This window comes from Haliotis rufescens, unplaced genomic scaffold (assembly GCF_023055435.1).
Source record: "Haliotis rufescens isolate VD_foot unplaced genomic scaffold, xgHalRufe1.0.p SCAF_8, whole genome shotgun sequence".
NCBI classification, from domain to species: domain Eukaryota; kingdom Metazoa; phylum Mollusca; class Gastropoda; order Lepetellida; family Haliotidae; genus Haliotis; species Haliotis rufescens.
In genome coordinates, this window is record NW_025964372.1 from 42,872,444 (window position 1) to 42,896,428 (window position 23,985).

Here is a 23,985-nt window from a genome sequence, read left to right on the forward strand (position 1 = left end):
CTTCAAACTATATTTTTGCTCCTGATTCTAACATTTTGTTCAGTCATTCCACTGTAAGGTAGGACAGGCTAACCCTTTTTGCGAACACCTGGGGTCTCGACATTTTCAGTGATCCATTCATATTATTTCGTCGCTATTTTGCCTTTATGCCCAATGGAGTCTGTTTCGGCGGATAATTAGAATCGACACTGATTATTCTCTGGCTGTGATGTTACATATTCATAGTGTGCAAGCCTAGCAGGGAGCCTAACCGTGGTCAACATGGCCTCGGGTCCGGCATACTTCGACGGAGCCTATGTGGGCGTGGTCAAAAGAGATCTTGGTACGTTATGATAAAGAAATATACAACATAAGACCATCACCACCACCACCACCACCACCACCACCCCCTCCCTCCTCCCTCGTCCCTCAACCCCCATTCAAGTTTGAAGAAAGTCTTGAGAAACAAAAATATTTGTTTTACGAATAGAAAAGAAGCTACTGCACGTACAACGTTACCTGGCTTCGCATCTCATTTTTTTTCACGAACACCTCGTCTTTTTCAGGCTTTCTTCAGTTAGGCCACACCTATTTTCTAGACTGGTTTACGGATGTTTTAGAGGAAACAATAATAATAAGGTATTTATTTATTTTCTTGTTCGTCATCAATCTACCTGAATATGTTGTCGTGTGCAATGTTTGTTGACATTGTCCCGCTGGCAATGCTCTGTAACCTACATGTATTTATGGACAGCCATTTTGGAACAAAAACATAAGTTCGAGACCACCTGTGGCCTAGTGGGCAGAGTGTCAGCTCGGAGAGCGAAAGGTCGGTGGTTTTATCCGGGCCGCGACGTTAAAAGATGGTACTTGTTGTTATCCCGCCTGGGGCCCGGCATTAAGGGGCTAAAACAAGGACTGGTCTTCTCGGACCAGTAAATTGTATCTGAGAGGGGTATTCATGTTAAACTGAAAGATGATTTCTCAGTGGAATAGTACTATAAGACGACACACACATTAGGCGAAATGTTTGGGGGTTTCAGCTTGTACTGGTGCTATCTTCCAAAGGAAATAAATGTAACGTATTGCGTAATTAATTCAACACTAATTGTTAGAACAGTCCATATCATTGCCAGGTGTGTGTGGCTGTCCACGTTCTTTGAAAATGATAACGAAAAGAACAATGTAATGAAGTTACTTGTACCATCTACATCCCGATAACGTTGTCTATCTGTCACATCCAGATATATTTGTTTCGTTCGCAGGATGACGCATATGGACAGGCTACCAGGGCCCGTGAAAATCCGGGTTAGAATAGGTCTTCAGCAACCCATGCTTGCCGTTATAGGGGACTATGATTGTCGTAAAAGGCGACCAACGGGATGGCGTGTTCAGGCTCACTGACTTCATTGATGCATGAAATGATTTCCCAATTGCTTGGATCGATGTTCATGATCTCAATCACTGGATTGTCTTGTTCAGACTCGATTATTTACAGACCTCCGTCATATAGCTGGAATATTGTTGAGTGCGGCGTTAAACTACAAACAAACAAATAATCAACATGGCCTCCTATATGACCAATTACATGGTCGTGTTTCTGTTCCCATCAACTTGGGACGGAGGTACAGGTGGCCAGAGTGAGTGAATATGGGTTTACGCCGCTTTTAGCAAAATTTCATCAATATCACGGCGGGGGGACATCAAAAATTAGCTTCACACAATGTAACCATGTAGGGAATCGAACCCGAGTCTTCGGCGTCTTCGGCGAACGCTTTAACAACAAGGCTATCCCTCTGCCCACAGGTGGCTAGTTGGTCTTACTCGCCCAAAATAGCAATGAAGCATTGCGCCCCTTGGTCGTTCACGATACAGTTATTAACGATGACTTTGTTATATTTACAAAGGAATGTATTGCAGCTCATGCAACACAACTTGCCGGCTGTGGAGTCCTCTGCAGCTGGTTTAAACTCCTGGTTGTGCCAAAAGACATCCTAAACGATGTTATGTTATATTGAAGATTCTGCAGCAGCTGGTTTAAACTCCTGGTTGTGCAAAAAGACATCCTAAACGATGTTATATTATATTGAAGATTCTGCAGCAGCTGGTTTAAACTCCTGGTTGTGCCAAAAGAAATCCTAAACGATGTTATGTTATACTGAAGATTCTGCAGCAGCTGGTTTAAACTCCTGGTTGTGCCAAAAGACATCCTAAACGATGTTATATTATATTGAAGATTCTGCAGCAGCTGGTTTAAACTCCTGGTTGTGCCAAAAGACATCCTAAACGATGTTATGTTATATTGAAGATTCTGCAGCAGCTGCTTTAAACTCCTGGTTGTGCAAAAAGACACCCTAAACGATGTTTTATTATATTGAAGATTCTGCAGCAGCTGCTTTAAACTCCTGGTTGTGCAAAAAGACACCCTAAACGATGTTTTATTATATTGAAGATTCTGCAGCAGCTGCTTTAAACTCCTGGTTGTGCAAAAAGACACCCTAAACGATGTTATATTATATTGAAGATTCTGCAGCAGCTGCTTTAAACTCCTGGTTGTGCAAAAAGACATCCTAAACGATGTTATATTTATTGAAGATTCTGCAGCAGCTGGTTTAAACTCCTAGTAATGCCAAAAGACACCATAAACGATGATATATCATGTTGAAAAATGTACACCTTGTTGGTTGCAAATGTCAATGTCAGTTGTGCACAACTTGTGATAAAAATTCTATACGAGATGAATTTCACCTGCTATTTCAATGTCCAGTACTAGTCCGTTATGACTTGCGCCAGAAATATTTTAAAACATTACCTTTATACATCGATCGATATTATTTAATAATACACTGCATTGCAAAAATATGACAAAAGAAATACCAAGGTATGTTAGAGATACACTGGCATTACGTTGTTTGTATACGTAATAACGCGTATTATTGTCTTTCTGCCTCAAACTGTATTATATATACATTTTATAAGGCCCTTGCCTTATACGAAATATAATGAGTGGTTGAATGACTGAATATAACCATATTAAAGTCCCTTTGATGTTAGATCAGATTTTGTGATTCTAAATTAGGTTCATATGCGATTTTGTAGTTTATTTAATATCAATGCAGGTGTCCTTTCTAAATCAGATATGCACATTTTCCACATCCAGTATCAGCTGTAGTATATTTTAAACACATAGGATACTCAGGGGCTTATCATGATGAATCTCTTTTTTTCACGAACGTGCGCGAAAGGCGTATAAAACTAAAGTTAATTCCAATTTGTCTTCAGAGATTACATTCTTCTTTTGTGCACACCCATAAGTTAACATCATTTGTCAATTTTGGAGCAAATCAACAGTTTTTAGCTCACCTGACATTATGTGATGGCCCGCTTCTCAGGCATCCGGCGTCGGAGTCTGTGAACGTTTTCTCCTCAGACCACCAGACCAATGGGTGAGTGAGTGAATTGGATTATATGCGTGTTTTGCAATTTCCGGCAATAACACGACAGGAGATACCAGAAATAGGCTTTACACATTGTAGTGAATCGAACCACGATTTAACCACAAGGTCTCCCCTTATCACTTGACAAGTGAAGCCGAGACGGAAGCTAAAGCATGAATTTGTCCAATTGGATGGAATCCGATTTAAAAATCGTATATTCAAGATGATCGGAATTCAACGTCGGTGCTGCATACTAGGTTAAAAAATAGTTATTTATCCTTTTTGTTTTTAAACTTTACATAGCTGTAAAGTGTTATAAAGTCTTCAAAATTAAAATCCATCCTTTGTGAAAGAATTTGTTTTATTGCAACAGAGTAGTGTCAAATTCATTCTTGTATATTAACATTGTTGAAATTGTAGGACGTATTTCATATATTTCACTTATTCCTCAATATCTATTCCGAAAATGTTATCATAAAATGTAACTTTGCTGAACGCCGTTGATATTATGACGGTTGACTTTATCACAAGGTGAGCTACAGTGCCGAGCACTATTTCTTGTTTGTCTGGTATGTTGATAGACGTCAAATGTAATTGAGTCTCCCTGAAACAAACCAGCCCCTGCTATCTGTTTCCTTGGAATCAAATGCAACCTTAGACTCCACAAGATGATGAACGTTGGAGATGTCAGACAGCTTCGCCATCAGCACACTAGAAATAATATCCATCATGTAGTGTTTACGTTATATCATATTTCAGTCAATTTACATCTACGGTTCAAGGTGTTTTATCATGTTTTATCTTGTTCCAATATTTTTACAAGCGTCTTTTATCGACCAAGTATTTTCAGAACAAATTTAATGTTGTGAAGTCGAAAACAAACTGGATTACATTCTTAATCAACTATCTCATCTCCAGGTTATCTCACGGCAAATATATTTTACTTCTGCCAACGACATGTTTCAAAATAGTTTAAAGCCAATTCTTATAAAACGAATTGCCTTAAAATCAGGTCGTTGTTTCCCAAATTCGTGTTTCCTGTGACCAAATACATTTACGACTTTCAGAAATTAGAAACCTGTTCGTTTTAGCCGAGTATTCGATATTAGCTTCGGATGTGACGGATTTAAAATAACTTTACCAGTTATGTATATCCAAAAATATTTAAATAATATACAAACGTTAACACCAGAGAATAACCAGTTTCGTGTATCCGTCTTAAGAGATTCCATGGGGTGTAAAAGGCAGAATAGCGGTGAAAGTTATATGAATTGATCACTGAAAATCGGTAATGACACCAGGTGTTCGCGAAAACACTAAAATATATTTTAGGCGCTTTAGCAAGATGTGATTACAAATAAATATAATCTAACTGATCACCTTAGTTCGATTATCCAGCGTAAATATTCTAACGGAATGGAGATATAATAATACCCTTGATAATCGAGGATGACTCCTGATATATGAAATTCCAAAGGAGTAGTTCGTTAAATCCGATGATCAATTATCTTGTGATCAATTACATCAACGATTCGGTGGGATTAAGAAAAAATACATAATCAGGGACTCGAACCTAGATCATAGGTTTCTGACACGCCCAAGGGATGCAACTCGCCCAGAAAAAAAGCGCCTTAGACACCATGGATGGACCTCTGTGTCGAAACCACAAGCATTGCAAAAACGGTAATAAAATGATCGAGCCACTCCACCATGTACCTCAAGATACTGTGTTTGTGCCAAAGCTGGGCATCCACTGACAATGTGTTGGATAGTCTCATTAAATTTATTACATGATTACATTTCGTATTTACATTTTGATGCAAAATCACACATTGACGGTTTCGAGTGGGAAGTCAATGATTCTGAGCAGCAAACAGAAAGCCTTCTGTTTCACTTTTCAGGCCAGTCGACTTCATCCAAGCGAAGGACTCTGCGGGGTTGCTGCACTTAAACTCGATGCATTGGTCGTTCAGATAGCCTCTCCTTGAAAAAATGAATCTGGACCGATTCGACATGCACTTCGCTTGATTGACACTCATTTCTGTACCAGCAGTACAGAACCATCAACAAAATCAACTCTGACATTGTCCCACATCCCTAGCTCGTTTACGTAAAATGTCAAATGCCTGATCATGAGTCTTAATATGCAAGAGAATCATCAGACAAATAAGTGTGTGCAAAAGTGCACAAAACAATTCCATCACGAAGAGTCCCAACGTTAATCAAACCACGCCCTCCCATTAAATATAAGCGATTGAGGTAAGAGGGTTGTTGTTGTTGTTGTTGTTGTTGTTGTTGTTGTTGTTGGTACCACTGCCTTCCATGAGTAGTGCATTCAGTTGCTTGAAACAACGTGCCTAAATGCGAATAATGTGATAAACCTTTTCAGATATATTTGCAGAGCGGCGAAAGAAAGTCACATCAGTGTCTAGATATACCTTAGTACTCCTATCATTCATTTCTTTACGTCGGCGAAGCTGTTAAAACATAAGGGCGTTGTCGTTTTACAGCTACAACATTGGTAGCAAGCTAGAAAATGGCTCTTTCCTACAAAGTGTAGCCGGGCTACAAATGTCATCCCGAGAATAAAGTCAAGTCGATGAATATTTGGGCAGGGCGGGAAGCAACACGGCTGTTTTCTAGACCGTCGGAGAAGCCAAATTAACCCATGTTATTTCCTAATGTTCTCAGCTTCTGAGACTATTTTCTTCCTGTGCCGCGCATACAATGCAACCAACCCAAGATGCTCCATGTTTTAGGATGAATCTTTGCGAGTAGTGTTCCCTCGACGTGGGTTGAAGAGTATTTTCTTCTAGGTGGCAGCCAGGGTGATGGTCTTGGGAGGGCGGTGTTAGAGATTGGAAATCTGGAGGAATTTTCTCAACTTGATCCGCAACTGACTCGAGATGAGAAATCTACACGTGTTGTCTCTTTTCATAACATTGGGCGTTTTATTAATCATTGCGGAGAGGGTGTTGAGGGGTTGAGCTATTCTCATGTGCCAGGCACAATTGATAATACCGCAGCTCTATATAAGGTTAATTGTCGGCATGTTCTTTCGAGATGTCTAACATGGGGTATTCAGATTCTAGGGTCTCTTTTATCCCATATCCAATGGACCGCCTCCGTGGTTTAATGGTAGAGCGTCCGCCCGGAGAGCGGAAGGTCCGGGGTTCGATCCCCAGCCGCGTCATACCAAAAGACGTTAAAAGATGGTTACCCTGTCTGGGGCTCGGCATTTAGAGGCTAAAACAAGGACAGATCGGCTCAGAGTCAGTATACTGTGTCTGAGTGGGGTATTCATGTTAACATGCGGCATGGTATCTCAGTGTGCTAGCACTATAAATCGGCATCAGTCCGGACTAGTACAGGCAGCCACACACACACACACACACACACACACACACGTACATGCACGTCGCTATATAAGTGCAATCACCTTGGACGCGACGTTAAACCCCATTTCACCTCACCACATATCCAATGTCTCTTTATAGGAGCAGCCGCCTTCGTGGTCTAGTGGAAAGGACATCTGTCAGGAGAGCGGAAAGTCGGTGGTTCGATTCCCGGTCGCGTCATACCAAAAGACGTTAAAAGCTGAGGTGAGGTGAAATGAGGTTTAACGTCGCGTTCAAGATGATTACACTTATATAGCGACGTGCATGTAAGCGCATGTGTGTGTGTGGCTGTTTGTACCAATCTTGATAATGCTAGCACACTGAGATACCATGTCGCAGTTTGACATGAATACTCCACTCAGACACAGTATACCGACTCCGAGCCGACCAGTCCTTGTTTTAGCTCCTTTAATGCTGAGGCCAGACAGGTTTTTTTTAATTCTCTACGATGCCCTCTACCTAAACTGCTTGGCAAAAGAAAGTACACTCCGGTGTTGATGGTGTCTAAATCTGAAACAAGTACCATCTTTTAACGTATTTTGTTATGACGCGGCCGGGGATCCAACTCCTGACCTTCCGCTCTCCGGGCGGACGTCACAGTAGATGACGTCAAAGCGTATCGTTGCTGAGTGAGTGAGTATGGTTTTACGCCGCTTTTAGCAATATTCCAGCAATATCACGGTGGGGGACACCAGAAATGGGCTTCACACATTGTACCCATGTCGGGAATCGAACTCGGGTCTTCGGCATGACGAGCGAACGCTTTAACCACTAGGCTACCCGACCGCCCCCAAAATCAGTATGACAGATCTTAATAAATACGTTTTTTTAATTCTCTACGATGCCCTCTAACTAAACTGCTGGGCAAAAGAAAGTACACTCCCGTGTTTGATGGTGTCTAAATCTGAAACAAATAAGAAATGGCTATTTGATGATAATGTATCTTATACGGGAATCATAGTTGTGTTTTGGACTAAAGTATGCATTGTTTGGACGACTGTTTTCAGCCTAGAAACGTTTTGACAACGTTTTGTGATCATTTGGTCCAGTTTAGATTTACGGTTGTACACAAGAACCCATCTGTTGCCGTTCACCTGGCAGGCCCTTAGTCCACCTGTCGGGGATCCTGTTAGCGGAGTGTCAAACACTTCTGACATTCAACATAAGGCGATTTCGCGGGAAATACAATCCATAGATGAAGAAAAATATTTTTCTCAGGTAATGTTTGGTTTATTTATTTAAAAGTGTACAAGTTGTTTCGTTTACGCTCTTGTTTGTTGAAGGTTTAGAAGTAAAACTTTCATTCGTGTTGAGTGAGTGAGTGAGTGAGTTTGGATTCAATACAGTGTATCATATTATTTTACAAAGCCTGACATCTTAACTCGGGAGATTTCAAACTACTAGACCACTAGACCAAGGGCTCTGACTGGAAAAACGGCATTCGACCTACTGACGGACCCTTGAATAAATGGTTTTTTTTGCTAAAGGCACCGGTTCTTTTAAGTGAACAATTTCATCATCATGATTAAACAAACAAGTAATACTGAAATACCGCGAAGTATGTTCCAAAGACCTATTTCGACACAACTGAAAACATTTGAGGGATAACTTTTGCTAATTTGGGTATTCTTGTAAGACAGTGTCCATTTGTATGACTGGAAGCAGCTGGCGGAGGGCACTGGTAACTTGTCGTCGTGTTGCTGACAATAACAATAATAAGGTAAGGCAACAACAGCAGCTTTAGGACCGGAGTAGCAACAACAGCAGCTGGTACTAGTAGGTCCAGATTAGCAACAACAACAGCTGTAGGACCAGATCAGCAACAACAGCAGCTGTAGGTCCGGAGTAGCAACAACAGCAGATGTTTGACCAGATTAGCAGCAACAGCAGCTATAGGACCGGAGCAGCAACAACATCAGCTGTAGGTCCAGGGTAGTAACAACAGCAGCTGTAGGACCAGCTTAGCAACAACATCAGCTGTAGGACAGGAGTAGCCACAACATCAGCTGTAGGGCAGGAGTAGCAACAACAACATCTGTAGGACAGAAGTAGCATCAACAGCAGCTGTAGTTCCAGATTAGCAACAACAGCATCTGTAGGACCGGAATAGCCACATCAGCAGCTTTAGGACCGGAGCAGCAACATCAGCTGTAGGTCCGGGGTAGTAACAACAGCAGCTGTAGGACCAGCTTAGCAACATCAGCTGTAGGACAGGAGTAGGAACAACAACAGCTTTAGGACAGGAGTAGCAACAACAGCAGCTGTAGGACAGGAGCAGCAACAACAGCAGCTGTAGGTCCAGATTAGCAACAACAGCAGCTGTAGGACCGGAGCAGCAACAACAGCACCTGTAGGTCCGGGGTAGTAACAACAGCAGCTGTAGGACCAGCTTAGCAACATCAGCTGTAGGACAGGAGTAGCACCAGCACCAGCTGTAGGACCAGATTAGCAACAACAGCAGATGTAGGACAGTAGTAGCCACAACAGCAGCTGTAGGACCAGATTAGCAACAACATTACCTGTTGGACAGGAGTAGCCACAACATCAGCTGTAGGACAGGGGTAGCAACAACAACATCTGTAGGAGAGAAGTAGCAACAACATCAGCTGTAGGACAGGAGTAGCAACAACAGCAGCTGTAGGTCCAGATTAGCAACAACAGCAGCTGTAGGACCGGAATAGCCACAACAGCAGCTTTAGGACCGGAGCAGCAACAACAGCAGCTGTAGGTCCAGATTAGCAACAACAGCAGCTTTAGGACCGGAGCAGCAACATCAGCTGGAAGTAACAACAGCAGCTGTAGGACCAGCTTAGCAACATCAGCTGTAGGACAGGAGTAGCACCAGCACCAGCTGTATGACCAGATTAGCAACAACAGCAGATGTAGGACAGTAGTAGCCACAACAGCAGCTGTAGGACCAGATTAGCAACAACATTAGCTGTAGGACTGGAGTAGCAACAACAGCAGCTGTAGGTCCGGAGTAGCAACAACAGCAGCTGTAGGACCAGATTAGCAACAACAGCAGCTGTAGGGCCGGAGTAGCAACAGAAGACAAACAACTTATCTTGTTTACATGATTGAGATTTTTTATTATTGGATAAATCATAAAGAATGTTCCTCAGAATTCGGTGGCTTAAAGCCATTATCTGCGATGACTTGAGCTATGAATTTAGCAGAGTCTTTAGGTATGCGTGGTCTCGCGGGGTCCGAGAAGTTGACGTAATGAAGGCCGAACTTCTCCGAGTATCCCCGAGCCCACTCGAAGTTGTCCATCAAAGACCAGGATGTGTAGCCTCTCAGATTACACCCGTCAAGACGAACGGCTGGAAATAGAAGCAATAGCAATAACAACTCTGTATTGTTTGTTGGTTTCAGGACTACTTCCACCTTCCCGAGTTGTGTCCCTTTCATGTCCCTCCTATTGACCAATCAGATTCCACCTCTCATGTCACTTGCATTTGCGGCGCCCTGTCAAGACAATCTGCTCGATAATCAAAATCTATATTGTAATAAAACGGGCATTACCCCGCGAAGTGCATCAAATCATTTGACCACCTTCATTAAAAACATAAAACGATTTGCATAATATCTGTAGACGCCATTTTGGCGGTACACGTGATTTGCAAATCCTTCAATCCACCGAAATCTGCACGCTGAAACCCATGTTGTTTACGAACCGGATGTCTAGTTCGTTTCGCAATTTTGATTGGACTATGCATAGACTCGTTTGTCCAGCCAAAATGTAACTCCGGAATTCCAGTCTAGTTCGGCAAGGGTGGAAACTGGACTTTAAAAGTCAGTTAATTCCCTTGCTTCGGGAAGATGGAATACTTATCACCGTCCACCTCCGTGGTCTAGTCGGTAGAGCGTTTGCCCGGAAAGCGAAAGGTCGGTGGTTTGATCTACGGCCGCGTCATACCTAAATAGTATAATGGCGCTCGGCATTAAGTGGATAGAACAAGCACTGGTCGGCTCGGGGTCCGAATACTATGAGTCGGGTATTCGTGTTCAACTGCGGCATGGTATCTTTGTTGGCTGGCACCATAAAACCGGCATTAGTCCGGACAAGTACAAGCAGAAACACACACATACCACACGTGCATGCTCGTCGGTATATGCAACGCGACGTTTAACCTCACCTCACCTCACCTCACCTCACCTCACCTCACCTCACCTCACCTCTACCCAACCCCAACCCATCCCACCTCACCTCACCTCACCTCACCTCACCTCACCTCACCTCACCTCACCTCACCTCTACCCAACCCCAACCCATCCCACCTCACCTCACCTCACCCCACCTCACCTCACCTCACCTCACCTCACCTCACCTCACCTCACCTCACCTCAAACCCACCCCAGTTGAAGTACTGAACTTTTGATGTCGATGTTGGAGATTTTTACGAAAGCTTCCGGTAGAACGGATTTCGCACATGAACTAATACATGTTGAGTCATATATAGTCAGGTTATGCTTACACAGGATAAGACTAAAGTACAAAAATAACAAAACTACATGGTAGAGAAGGCAATGAAGGCCCAGGGTGATTTAGCTGGGTGTGGGGTGACAATGTAACACATGTAGCGTCTATGTTGTGGTCGTGATTATTGCCGACAGCTGTATTGGTTAATGCTGGGAAGGTGGATACAGAATTAGCCCTGGAACATCCTGAAGAACAAAACAGATGTTGTTAAATGTTGGGGTGGTTGGGTAGCCAAGTGGTTAAGCGTTCGCTCGACACGCCGAAGACCCGGGTTCGATTCCCAACATGGGTACATTGGTGAAGCCCATTCCTGGTGTCCCCCGTCGTGATATTGCTGGGATATTGCTAAAAGCGGCATAAAACCATACACACTCATTACTTCTATAATAATGTCAATCAAATATTGTGTGTGTGTGGGGAGGGGGGGGGGGGGGGGGGGGGGGGGGGGGGTCTGCTTGAACTAGGCCGGACTAAGGCCGATACTATTGTGCTAGACCCCACTGATATACATGTACCATGCCGCAGTTTAAGATAAAAAAACCACTCACACAAGGTAACAACAAGTACCATCATTTAACGTCTTTTGTCTGACGCGGTCATGCGCTTTCTTCTCGCCGGGCAGACAGACTATCCGCAAGCCAACGGACGCGATCACGGTTACTGGAAAACCGGGGTCCGGGGTTTTCACAGACGTTTCAAATAATAATCATCCGGATTAACACATTATCCGGTTTAAGGATTCACGGATTTGGGGACATGACCTTTTGGTTCAAACACCCGGAAGTCGGGGGTTCCGGAAACAAAGGTCTTCCCTGTATAACCATGGAAACCGTTTGTTGATGCATTCACCTTTCAACATCTCGTCCAGATAATCTCTGTAGTAGTTCACTCTGTAGAAGTCGTGCAAGCTGCCGTTGTTGTCGGAGACGCCGTTTTCCGTTACGTAGATGGGCATGTTCTTGTACGTGACCTTCAGCCAGTTCAACACGGCCCGTGCTCCTTTCGGCGTGTACCGTAACCACGAAGACCCGGATCTAGGAAAAAGGAAATGACGTCATAACCGCTAAACTGCTTAATCAGATTCTGAGTGTCTCGCTTTTCCTGGGAAGTACCGTATTTGTGTAATATGTGTGAATATATTCTGTTGATAATAAGATAACTGGCCACTCGCTACATTAGACAATAAAGGACACATTATATACTAAGGTGTATGTATTGTTATAAGTGTGAATCCAAATTAAGTCATAATGATACTTACTTATTAAAATTTAATTATATATATTTGTCATTTAAGTGAAAAAAGGAATGAAAATACATTTTCTTTTTTCCGGTCATTCGTGACCTCTCGTGTCAATCCGGAATAAGCCGAATAACGATTCGTGCAAATTCGGTTCCGTCTTTGGCCAAAATGTTGTACTCATCCGCCATTGTTTTGTGTGTTTTGTGGATATTTTCCTAAATATTATAAAATTACACTTGATGCTATTTGTTATTCAGTATGGTGAAACAATTGTGACTTTCACTTTTTATATTTTTACATACTAGAAAATATCTGAAGACGAAAAATATTCAAAGTGGATTCCTTGGCCTAAGTCCTCGCCCCTTTCCGTGACCTGCTACAAATATCGCCAATTGACTTGTGCCGGAATGACAAGAGGTGGTGACGAACGGTGACGAATGGTTTCCCGGCGCCTCCGCTCTGTTTGACCGGAATTTAGAGGACTGATGTGACGTAATGGGTAATGGTCGTACTTGGGCCACTTGGGGTCCTGCTCAAGGAGCACGTCCTGGTCGGAGTGGTAGCTCGGGGGGTTGAAGGGACTGGCCTGGGGGGACGCAAGGTTCGACGTGTAGTAATTCAGGCCCAAGAAGTCGGCAGTGCCTTGGAAGAAGAACATTGGTGACTGAGTGAGTGGTTGAGTGAGTGGTTGAGTGAGTGGTTGAGTGAGTGGTTGAGTGAGTGAGTGAGTGGTGAGTGAGTGGGTGTTGGGTGAGTGAGTGAGTGAGTGAGTGAGTGATTGAGTGAGTGAGTGATTGAGTGAGTGAGTGAGTGAGTGAGTGAGTGAGTGAGTGAGTGGTGAGTGAGTGAGTGGTGAGTGAGTGGGTGTTGAGTGAGTGAGTGAGTGAGTGAGTGAGTGAGTGAGTGAGTGGTAAGCTGTTGGAGTGAGTGAGTGAGTGGGTGGGTGGGTGTTGGGTGAGTGAGTGAGTGAGTGAGTGAGTGAGTGAGTGAGTGGTAAGCTGTTGGAGTGAGTGAGTGAGTGATTTGGTTAGTTGGAGGGTTGGCGGGTGAGTCGTAAGAGCAGATCGGGCAGTTACAATTAACTTGCCTTTGCATGTGTTTATGACTGGTTCAACGGGGGAGTAGGATACGCTCAACTTTCCGCGAGAACATCTCATCAACACTATTTGAAAGAGATTCATGAACACATACTCATAACATAGTCGGAATCGTACAATAGACTCTGATTTTCGGTATTTCTTATGTTTATGAAATGAATTTTGTCGAATTTTTTCACAAAGTGTGACCTGTCTGAATGTGTGTTTATGTGCCCGAACTGCTCATGCTGTCAACCACTGATTTGCCCGGACCAGGCTCGCTTATTATTAGCTAACGGTACTCGTGATACAGCTGCGGCGTATAACAAACATGAAAACATTCATTGGTCAATTATATCAACACCCCTGGTGATTCCGGGTTAGCACTACACCCCAGCAACCCATGCTGGTCGTAAAGTGGCGACCAAATGGATCGGTGGTCAGGCTCGGTGACTTGTTTGATTGCATGTCCACCCCTCCCGAAGGCTTCGATTGTTGCACACAACATCGATAACTAGATTGTCTGGTCCAGACTTGATTAGTTACAGCCTTTCGTCATATAGTTGATACATTACAGAGTGTGGCGTTAAACAAAAAACAAGCAGTTACATCAATATGAATTTACCCCAGTAGAGATTCAAGATTAGAGTTGGTTCACAGCAGCCTATGCTTGTCGCAAGAGCCGGTTAAAAAAAGGGTTGGTTGGCCAGGCTCAATCAACTAGTATATATCAATGCTTTGTCTGGTCCAAACTCAATTATTTACAGTGAGTATGGTTTTACGCCGCATTTAGCAATATTCCAGCAATATCACGGCGGGGGACACGAGAAATGGGCTTCACACATTGTACCCATGTCGGAAATCGAACCCGGGTCTTCGGCGTGACGAGCGAAAGCTTTAACCACTAGGCTACCCGACCGCCCCCAATTATTTACAGCCTGCCGTTGTAAACTGTTAATATCTGGAATATTGCGGCATAAAACAAAAAAAAAGATTATTTCCTTTACCGTTTATCCGCCTCTTCTCGTCATCCGTGAAGTGCGGGAGTCTGGAGGTGGTGAGACCCTCCTCTTTACTCTTCATGTCCACCTGTGACCTCATCACATCCGGGTACTCGCCGTTCACAGTGATTGGGTGAGCGAACCAGCCATGTTCAAACTGACTGGCCCGTTCAGCTGCATCCCTATCAGCTGCACTGTTGGGGTCTTTGGGTTGGTTGTACACCATACTCAGAGTAATGCCGACCTGGCCTGCATACGAGTAACGATAAAAAAAACTATATATGTCTGTCAGATCATACAAGTTCAAACGCTCACAGAATTAACAAAAAAGAAACTTTTGATCTCCCGATACGGACTATGGGTCCCCGAGGAGATTCCTGGTTAGAATTGATCCCCAGCATCTGAAACTATACCAAATGGATCTGGTGGTCAGGCTCGGTGTCGTAGTTGATGGCGTGTTATCGTACCCCGATGGCAGGGACGTTGCTCATGATATCAATCATTGGTTTATGCGTTCAGAATCGATTATTTATAGGCCGCCGTTATACAGCTTGAATTTTCAGTGTGAAGTTAAACAACAAATAAACAATCATAGTCAAACAATTTTCAATCATTAATTAACGTACAGGATCACAGTTTTGCTTTCGAGAATAGTAATCAGAGTTAGCTAACCTTTCTGAAGCGCCCTGAACTCCTCGTCGTACAGTCTGTAGGTGCTGGCGTGACTCTTTATTATGTTGTGGGCGACGATGTAGGGGTATGTGCCGGGCTGGTGGAGTCCCGGGGCTTTTCCCCCGTCGCCGTACCCACCCACAGCCACAACCAAAGGTTCGTTGAACGTAATCCAGAACTTCACCTGTTCAACGGATACCAAAGAGGGGTATGTTTTACAAACTGGTACCCATTTCCAGTGTAGATGTAAACGTTGTGATTAGTTGAGTTGAACTTGGAGTAACGTGGACGACTGATTAGATTGATACAAAAAACATGAATTTGAGTTAGAAAAAAAAGAATGGTGATTGAAACCTTTTGGACAAACATTTGCCGGGACTGCCATTTTACTTGAGCCAAGAGCCCCTTCAGGAATAACTGAACATAATAAAATTTATAATGTGCATGTATATAATGCTCTATATCCACACCCTAAAGCGTGCTCAAAGCGCTCCAGTACCACCCCCCACACCCCACACCCCACCACCACCACCACCACCACCCCCACCCCCACCCCACACCCCCACCCCTTCCCCCCGTCAATGGATCAGTGTGCACTCGATTTTCATTCTCAGCTCCCAGAAGAGTATACAAGCCAAGCTGCCTATTAAGGCGCTAGAGGTTAACAGTCCTCTTACCAGCTGATTCTACCGGGTACCAATAAGGTAAACAGAGGCATATTTCGGACATACAGTAAACTACGTTTATAACGAACACGCTTATAAAAAACTGACAGATATAACGAACTTCTTTTTAGTCCCGGACATTTGTTGCAGATATACTGTATATATGCTTATAACGAACTACGGTTATTACGAACTTAAATTAGTGGTCCCTTTGAGTTCGTTATAACCGTAGTTTACTGTAGTTGCTTTCCTGAGAAGATTGACCGATGTAACATGTGTTTCAGTGAGCGGCAAGATTCTCTCACTCAATTCGACAGTCACGTTTTGAAATACTTGCGCGAACTGATGTATTCAGTTAGTAGTATTTCATACTTTCACTCACTCACTCACTCACTCACTCACTCGTCCGTTTTTCCCTAATTCGCGACTATGCTTGTCGTAAAAGGCGACTATGCTTGTCGTAAAAGGTGACTATGCTTGTCGTAAAAGGCGACTATGCTTGTCGTAAAAGGCGACTATGCTTGTCGTAAAAGGCGACTATGCTTGCCGTAAAAGGCGACTATGCTTGTCGTAAAAGGCGACTAACGGGATCCTGTGGTCAGGCTCGCTGACTTGGTTGATTCTTGTCATCGATCCCAATTGCGTGGATCGATGCTCATGATATTAATCACTGGATTGCCAGGTCCAGACTCGATTATTTACAGAGCGCCGTCATATAGCTGGAATATTGCTGAATGCGGCGTTAAACAACAAACCAACGAACAAACCAACCAACCAACCCTAATTCGAATATTCATGCGTTGTATGTCGTTGATTTTGTTTTAAGTATATCTTACTCGATCACCGAACGTTTTGAAGCACAGCTTGGCGTAGCCGGTGAAGAGATCGACAATGTCTCCGTTCAGCCATCCCCCGTCTTCCTCGATAGCCTCAGGGAGGTCCCAGTGATACATCGTTACCATTGGCTGGATCCCATTTGCAAGGAGCTCGTTGATTAGTCGGTTATAGTAGTCCAGTCCTGATTGGTTGATGACAGTACCGTTCCCATAAGGCATCACTCGTGGCCAGGATATTGAGAACCGGTAGTGGGACACCTTTTGAACAGAAACTGTCGCCATTGGTGACTGAAACTCATTCAGGTTTACAGAGGATGGACAAAATTCATTCCAAGAACATGTGTTATAACGGCGGAATGTATTACACATGGACTGATATCTGAACTGAAATATGAATATTGTTCACTCACCTACGCACGCATGCACGCACGCACGCACGCACGCACGCACGCGCGCACACTCTCAAGGCGTATATTTTACAAATACAAGGGGATCCAAAAGAAGAACAACATTGCCAATCATTTCACTCTACTGTAGTTGGAAACGAGTTTCATTATCTCTTTTGATTTGAAGCTCTTTTCCAACAAAGAATTGACATAATTCCTAAAATATTTATCATCTGGCCAAACCTGTTCAAAATGTGTAAATAACATAACTTATGTAACGTTAAAGATTTAAGAAATTTGGCCAGATTTATCATACAACTGTTAAGTAAAATTGAGTGAGTGAGTGCGTAGGGTTTTACGCCGCTTTTAGCAATATTCCAGCAATATCACGGCGGGGGACACCAGAAATGGGCTTCACACATTGTACCCATGTCGGAAATCGAACCCGGGTCTTCGGCGTTACGATCAAACGGTTTAACCACTAGGCTAACCAACCGCCCCTTAAGTAAAATTGAAAAAAATCAAATTGAACATTTTGCATACAAATGTCATCTTGTTATGAATACTGTATTATGTATATAATTATGTAAATACTTATGTACTGCTATTGGTGGTTTGGGGAAAGCTTGATTGATTGTTCGTCAACGTACCCCCAGGGTCTTGAGTAGTTGTACATCCTCTCGGTAGTTGTGGTAGCTGTCGCAGGAGACGTCCCCCGTGGCCCCGCCCACAATCTTCCCCGGCTCCCTCACGTACACATCCCAAATGCTCGGACCTTTCCCTAATCAGGCGAGATAATACACGTCTCTGTCATGTCATGCTTTGGTATCTCTCCGTTTTAATGTTTTAAATATACTGCTCAAAAGAAGTTCAGCACCAACCGATTCCTTCATATTACTATAGTTAATCTTCCATCCCAAATGCTCGGACCTTTCCCTAATCAGGCGAGATAATACACGACTCCCAGATTCTGTCATGTCATGCTTTGGTATCTCTCCGTTTTAATGTTTTAAATATACTGCTCAAAAGAAGTTCAGCACCACCCGATTCCTTCATATTACTATAGTTAATCTTCCATCCCCAATGCTCGGACCTTTCCCTAATCAGGCGAGATAATACACGACTCCCAGTTTCTGTCATGTCATGCTTTGGTATCTCTCCGTTTTAATGTTTTAAATATACTGCTAAAAAAAAGTTCAGCACCACCCGATTCCTTCATATTACTATAGTTAATCTTCCATCCCAAATGCTCGGACCTTTCCCTGATCAGGCGAGATAATACACGTCTCCCAGTTTCTGTCATGTCATGCTTTGGTATCTCTCCGTTTTAATGTTTTAAATATACTGCTCAAAAAAAGTTAAGCACCACCCGATTCCTTCATATTACTATAGTTAATCTTCCATCCCAAATGCTCGGACCTTTCCCTAATCAGGCGAGATAATACACGTCTCCCAGTTTCTGTCATGTCATGCTTTGGTATCTCTCCGTTTTAATGTTTGAAATATACTGTTCAAAAGAAGTTCAGCACCACCCGATTCCTTCATATTACTATAGTTAATCTTCCATCCCAAATGCTCGGACCTTTCCCTGATCAGGCGAGATAATACACGTCTCCCAGTTTCTGTCATGTCATGCTTTGGTATCTCTCCGTTTTAATGTTTTAAATATACTACTCAAAAAAGGTTCAGCACCACCCGATTCCTTCATATTACTATAGTTAATCTTCCATCCCAAATGCTCGGACCTTTCCCTAATCAGGCGAGATAATACACGTCTCCCAGATTCTGTCATGTCATGTTTTGGTATCTCCCCGTTTTAATGTTATAAATATACTACTCAAAAGAAGTTCAGCACCACCCGATTCCTTCATATTACTATAGTTAATCTTCCATCCCAAATGCTCGGACCTTTCCCTGATCAGGCGAGATAATACACGTCTCCCAGTTTCTGTCATGTCATGCTTTGGTATCTCTCCGTTTTAATGTTTTAAATATACTGCTCAAAAGAAGTTCAGCACCACCCGATTCCTTCATATTACTATAGTTAATCTTCCATCCCAAATGCTCGGACCTTTCCCTAATCAGGCGAGATAATTCACGTCTCCCAGATTCTGTCATGTCATGCTTTGGTATCTCTCCGTTTTAATGTTTTAAATATATTACTCAAAAGAAGTTCAGCACAACCCGATTCCTTCATATTACTATAGTTAATCTTCCATCCCCAATGCTCGGACCTTTCCCTAATCAGGCGAGATAATACACGTCTCCCAGATTCTGTCATGTCATGCTTCGGTATCTCTCCGTTTTAATGTTTTAAATATACTACTCAAAAGAAGTTCAGCACCACCCCATTCCTTCATATTACTATAGTTAATCTTTCATGGCGCGGCATGGCAGATTTACTATAGTAATGTGAAAATACCAGGTGGTCCTTTACTTCTTTTGAGTAGTATATGTTGATAATTGGTTTCGGTTACAATAATTTTATGTTAATATGGAGTGTGCTGAAAGAAAACTTGACATGTACACCCACTCTGCTCATTCTGGGGACGCTCATGGAAAATAAGGGATCTCGCTATATCTAAGTCATATTTGTATGTCGGGTAGTATCTAGCTTATAACTGAGCCATATTTGTATGTAGATATTATCTAGCTTATAGCCGAGTCACATTTGTATGTTGGCCATTATCTAGCTTATATATGTATTTTTATCAGTATTTTGCGGAAGAAGGCTTTTGTAGAGACGAAAATCTGACAACACATATTGAAGCGCGTTGTCTTGTTTAAACGATTGCTACGCTCTTGGAAACTTCAATTAGGTAAATTTTAAATTTATAGGGAAGCCACAAGGATTTTTACTTCTATGAACATTTGGACAACTCAAGGATTGTAGTGGTAGAGTCATACATGTTGTATCATTCGTCACCACTCGCCCCTTTCCGTAAATTGCACGAAGACTCGTCCCCCTACATTCGTCACCACTCGCCCCTTTCCGTAACCTGCAAGAAGACTCGTCCCCCTACATTCGTCACCACTCGCCCCTTTCCGTAACCTGCAAGAAGACTCGTGTTCCCCGATCGATGAATGTTACGTGCGAAAATACGACAAACCAATCAGAATGCGCGTATGATTTCATGTTCTTCGTCAAAGAATCCCTCAGAAATAATCTTTGATTTTATATATGTCTTTCATCTAAAAATAAACCAAAGACACAGTTAAATGTGGTCAACCATACTGTATAATTCCGCACGTCCCGATGTGCTTTAAATTGCATCTGAAATATATATAATATATGGGGAAATATATGTGAACCATTACGCAAAGAGTTGACAATTGTTTTAGGTATGCACGTTTGCGCTGAGACGGAACCCGGTCGCAAAAATGGCCATGAGCGGGGCACGAGTCGCTATTCGGCTTGTCCCGGAAAAACACGAGTTGGTCAAGAAGGATGTTGTATGTAAACTTAAGCAGGAGTAACTTCAGTCTGCCTGAGATGAAGTGTTCACAAGCTGTCTTCATTGTTGTCAGCTTGGATCAAGAAACAGCTCCCTCGTATCCAAACCATGTCGAAAGAATCCGTTAAGTAAGGATCGAGGATGTACACTGTATGACTTATTTTACTGCGTGTTGATCCTTGCTCGTGCTATCAATCACTGGTTTGTGTGACACAGGCTCGAATATTTACAGGCAGTTATGATATAACAGGAGTAGTGCCAACGGCGGCGTTCACTCACTCACTCACTCACACCTAACTAGTGTACCGTCTTCGTTCCACGCCCCTTCTACTTGGTAGGCCGCTGTCGCAGTGCTCCAAAGAAACCCGTCAGGGAAGGTGCCGTAATAAAAGTCATCCTCGTACCTCCTGGAAGCTTCGTGTCCTGACAACAGCAGCAGCAATGACACTAAACACACACACGTCGACATCACGAACACAACAGTGAGGTCGCCGTCGAGAGACTACAATCTCATGCTGGCCTTGATTCGACACGTGGTTGCCTCCCACGAACAGCCGCGTTTTTACAATGGGGTCAAAGGTTACATTACCTTCATGCAGGTCGCTATAATCTTGGACGCGATGTTAAACCACATACACCTCACCTCACCTCACCTCACCTCACCTCACCTCGGCTCACGCCGCCTAACCTCACCTCACCAATAGCGTGAGTAAAAAACACGGGGATAAAAAAAACAACACTTTATTGATCGTTTTTTTCATATGTTGATCAAACATAAAGAACTAACGCTCTTCCATTTCGAGCAAAATCTACCCGTTAAATTTAAAATGCTTAAGTTATTTATAGTCAGAATTATATTGCATTCACCCCGAGACTTTTCCATAGATTGTTGTGTTGTTTAACGCCGAACTTAGCAATATTACAGCCAGACCATCAAGTGATTGATATTATGAACAACGATCCACACTGTTGGGATACGAGCCTGATCATCAGATCTGTCGCCTCTTACGACCAGCATGGGTTGCTGGGGACAAATTCGAACCCGGAATCCCCACGGGGGATTAAAAGCTTCTTTGTTTTGTCTTGTGAGCCTTTGAACTAAGTAAATATATATATATATACTACCGACAGAAGCTAAGGGAACGAATGGTCTGAAAGAAGCTATTGCTGAAGTGTACATTAACAATACCGTGGCGTTGCATTCTAATCACAATGAAATTTCACATAATCCATGAACGTCACGTGCACACAGACGCTAAAGTGTGTGCGCCAAAAGGGGGCTTAAGGTCGTCCCATCAGTAAATGTCTCAATGTGCACTACAGAATATACAACTCACTTCCACAAATGTGCACTGGGTTCAAGACATGTATTTGAATTTTACATAGGAGATTCATTGATAAGTACCGAACCTCATAAACAAAGGAAGTGCGTAACAGTGAAATGTTTGGTTGTGTTTGTTTCATACTTTCTTTGTTGTTTAACGCCGCACTCAGCAATATTCCAGCTATATGACGGCGATCTGTAAATATTCGAGTCTGTACCAGACAACCCAGTGACTGACATCATGAGCATCGATCCACGCAATTGGGATACAATGACATGCATCAACCAAGTCACGCCTCTCACGACAAGCTCAGTCGCCTTTTCCTGCAAGCATGGGTTGCTGAAGACCTATTCTACCCCAGATCTTCACCGGTCGTTTGGACATTACATAATTTCATAGAGGTATATCCACAAAAACTAATGTCATCTTAGCAAATTGTTATGCTGCGAAGAGTCAGTGACGTAGGCAGAGGTTTATGCCCTTTGCTAAATGGACAAACTTGAGGACTGTGCAGTGATCAAGTACTTACAGAATGCATGAAGATATGAGAAAGTATGGTTTTACAACGCTTTTAGCAATATTCCAGCACGGTACACCAGAAATCACACATTGTACCCATGTGGGGAATCGACGTGAAGAGGGAACGCTTTAACCTCTAGGCTAACCCACCGCCCCTTGAGATATGAGTACAACACGAGGGAGGTACTGACTGTCAAGAGGTGGTCAGCAGAGTTTAAGCATGGCAGGGAGAGCCTTAAAGAAGATATCCCGTCCTGAAAGGCCTGTGACGTCAGCAACACCGAAAGATCCAGAGAAGCCACTTCATGGTGATGACCGACCGGCGAATGACTGAGCGTCATATTACTGAACTGAGGGGAGAAAAACGTATACCGTGTTTTTTATGAAATTGAAACTTGAAAGAGCTGTTGTTAAATTTGATCATGTCTATCAAACCATCACTCATTCCTGCAACAGTTTGTAAAAAGTAATCTGCGGCTGGGAAATTTTGTGTAAAATTAAATTGGTTCAACTGTAGCTAAAAAAACAGATCTACTCGCCGTAAAAAATCCCAAGTCTTCCCCCCAACATATTGAATGGTTGGTTCCCGAGGTAGCCGCATTATGATCGCTCTGTGACACGGGTCCAATGTTCTATAATGTAAGGTCGCCAGCACTGTGATCGCTCTGTGACACGGGTCCCATGTTCTATAATGTGAGGCACTAACGGTGATAGCTCTGTGACACGGGTCCAATGTTCTATAATGTGAGGCACTAACGGTGATAGCTCTGTGACACGGGTCCTATGTTCTATAATGTAAAGTCGCCAGCACTGTGATCGCTCTGTGACACGGGTCCAATGTTCTATAATGTGAGGCACTGACGGTGATCGCTCTGTGACAAGGGTCCCATGTTCTATAATGTAAGGTCGCCAGCACTGTGATCGCTCTGTCACACGGGTCCCATGTTCTATAATGTATGGCACTAACGGTGATCGCTCTGTCACACGGGTCCTATGTTCTATAATGTATGGCACTAACGGTGATAGCTCCGTGACACGGGTCCAATGTTCTATAATGTGAGGCACTAACGGTGATAGCCCTGTGACACGGGTCCAATGTTCTATAATGTGAGGCACTAACGTTTATCGCTCTGTCACACGGGTCCTGTATTCTATAATGTGAGGCACTAACGGTGATCGCTCTGTCACACGGGTCCCATGTTCTATAATGTATGGCACTAACGGTGATCGCTCTGTCACACGGGTCCTATGTTCTATAATGTAAGGCACTAACGGTGATCGCTCTGTCACACGGGTCCTATGTTCTATAATGTAAGGTCGCCAGCACTGTGATCGCAATGTGACACGGGTCCCATATTCTATGATGAAAGGCACTAACGGTGATCTCTCTGTGACACGGGTCCCATGTTCTATAATGTAAGGTCTCCAGCACTGTGATCGCGCTGTGATATGGCCCCATGTTCTATAATGTAAGGCACTCGTCTTCCTTCCTAGATGCCCATCAGCGATTGAG

General features: G+C 43.3%; 1 protein-coding gene across 1 annotated transcript; it reads right to left on the bottom strand.

The window, feature by feature from the left end:
• Positions 1-9,879: 9,879 nt before the first annotated feature.
• On the bottom strand, positions 9,880-21,148 carry LOC124120236 (lactase-phlorizin hydrolase-like). The gene is made up of 8 exons (XM_048389940.1): positions 20,935-21,148; positions 17,824-17,954; positions 16,788-17,045; positions 15,287-15,470; positions 14,621-14,863; positions 13,050-13,179; positions 12,147-12,331; positions 9,880-10,137 (listed from the first exon to the last, which is right to left on the bottom strand). Exons 1-8 carry the CDS (start codon positions 21,095-21,097, stop codon positions 9,917-9,919), a joined length of 1,515 nt encoding a protein of 504 aa, XP_048245897.1. The 5' UTR covers positions 21,098-21,148; the 3' UTR covers positions 9,880-9,916.
• Between the last annotated feature and the right edge of the window lie 2,837 nt (positions 21,149-23,985).

What these genes read in the sequence shown, in the direction of transcription:
- LOC124120236 (XM_048389940.1), bottom strand. Translation starts at nt 21,097, where the DNA reads ATGTCGACGTGTGTGTGTTTAGTGTCATTGCTGCTGCTGTTGTCAGGA. An exon ending in AACTACTCAAGACCCTGGGG is followed by an intron (nt 17,046 to 17,823) that starts GTACGTTGACGA and finishes TCTGTTCAAAAG; the next exon opens with GTGTCCCACTACCGGTTCTC. An exon ending in CGAGAAGAGGCGGATAAACG is followed by an intron (nt 13,180 to 14,620) that starts GTAAAGGAAATA and finishes TCTTCTTCCAAG; the next exon opens with GCACTGCCGACTTCTTGGGC.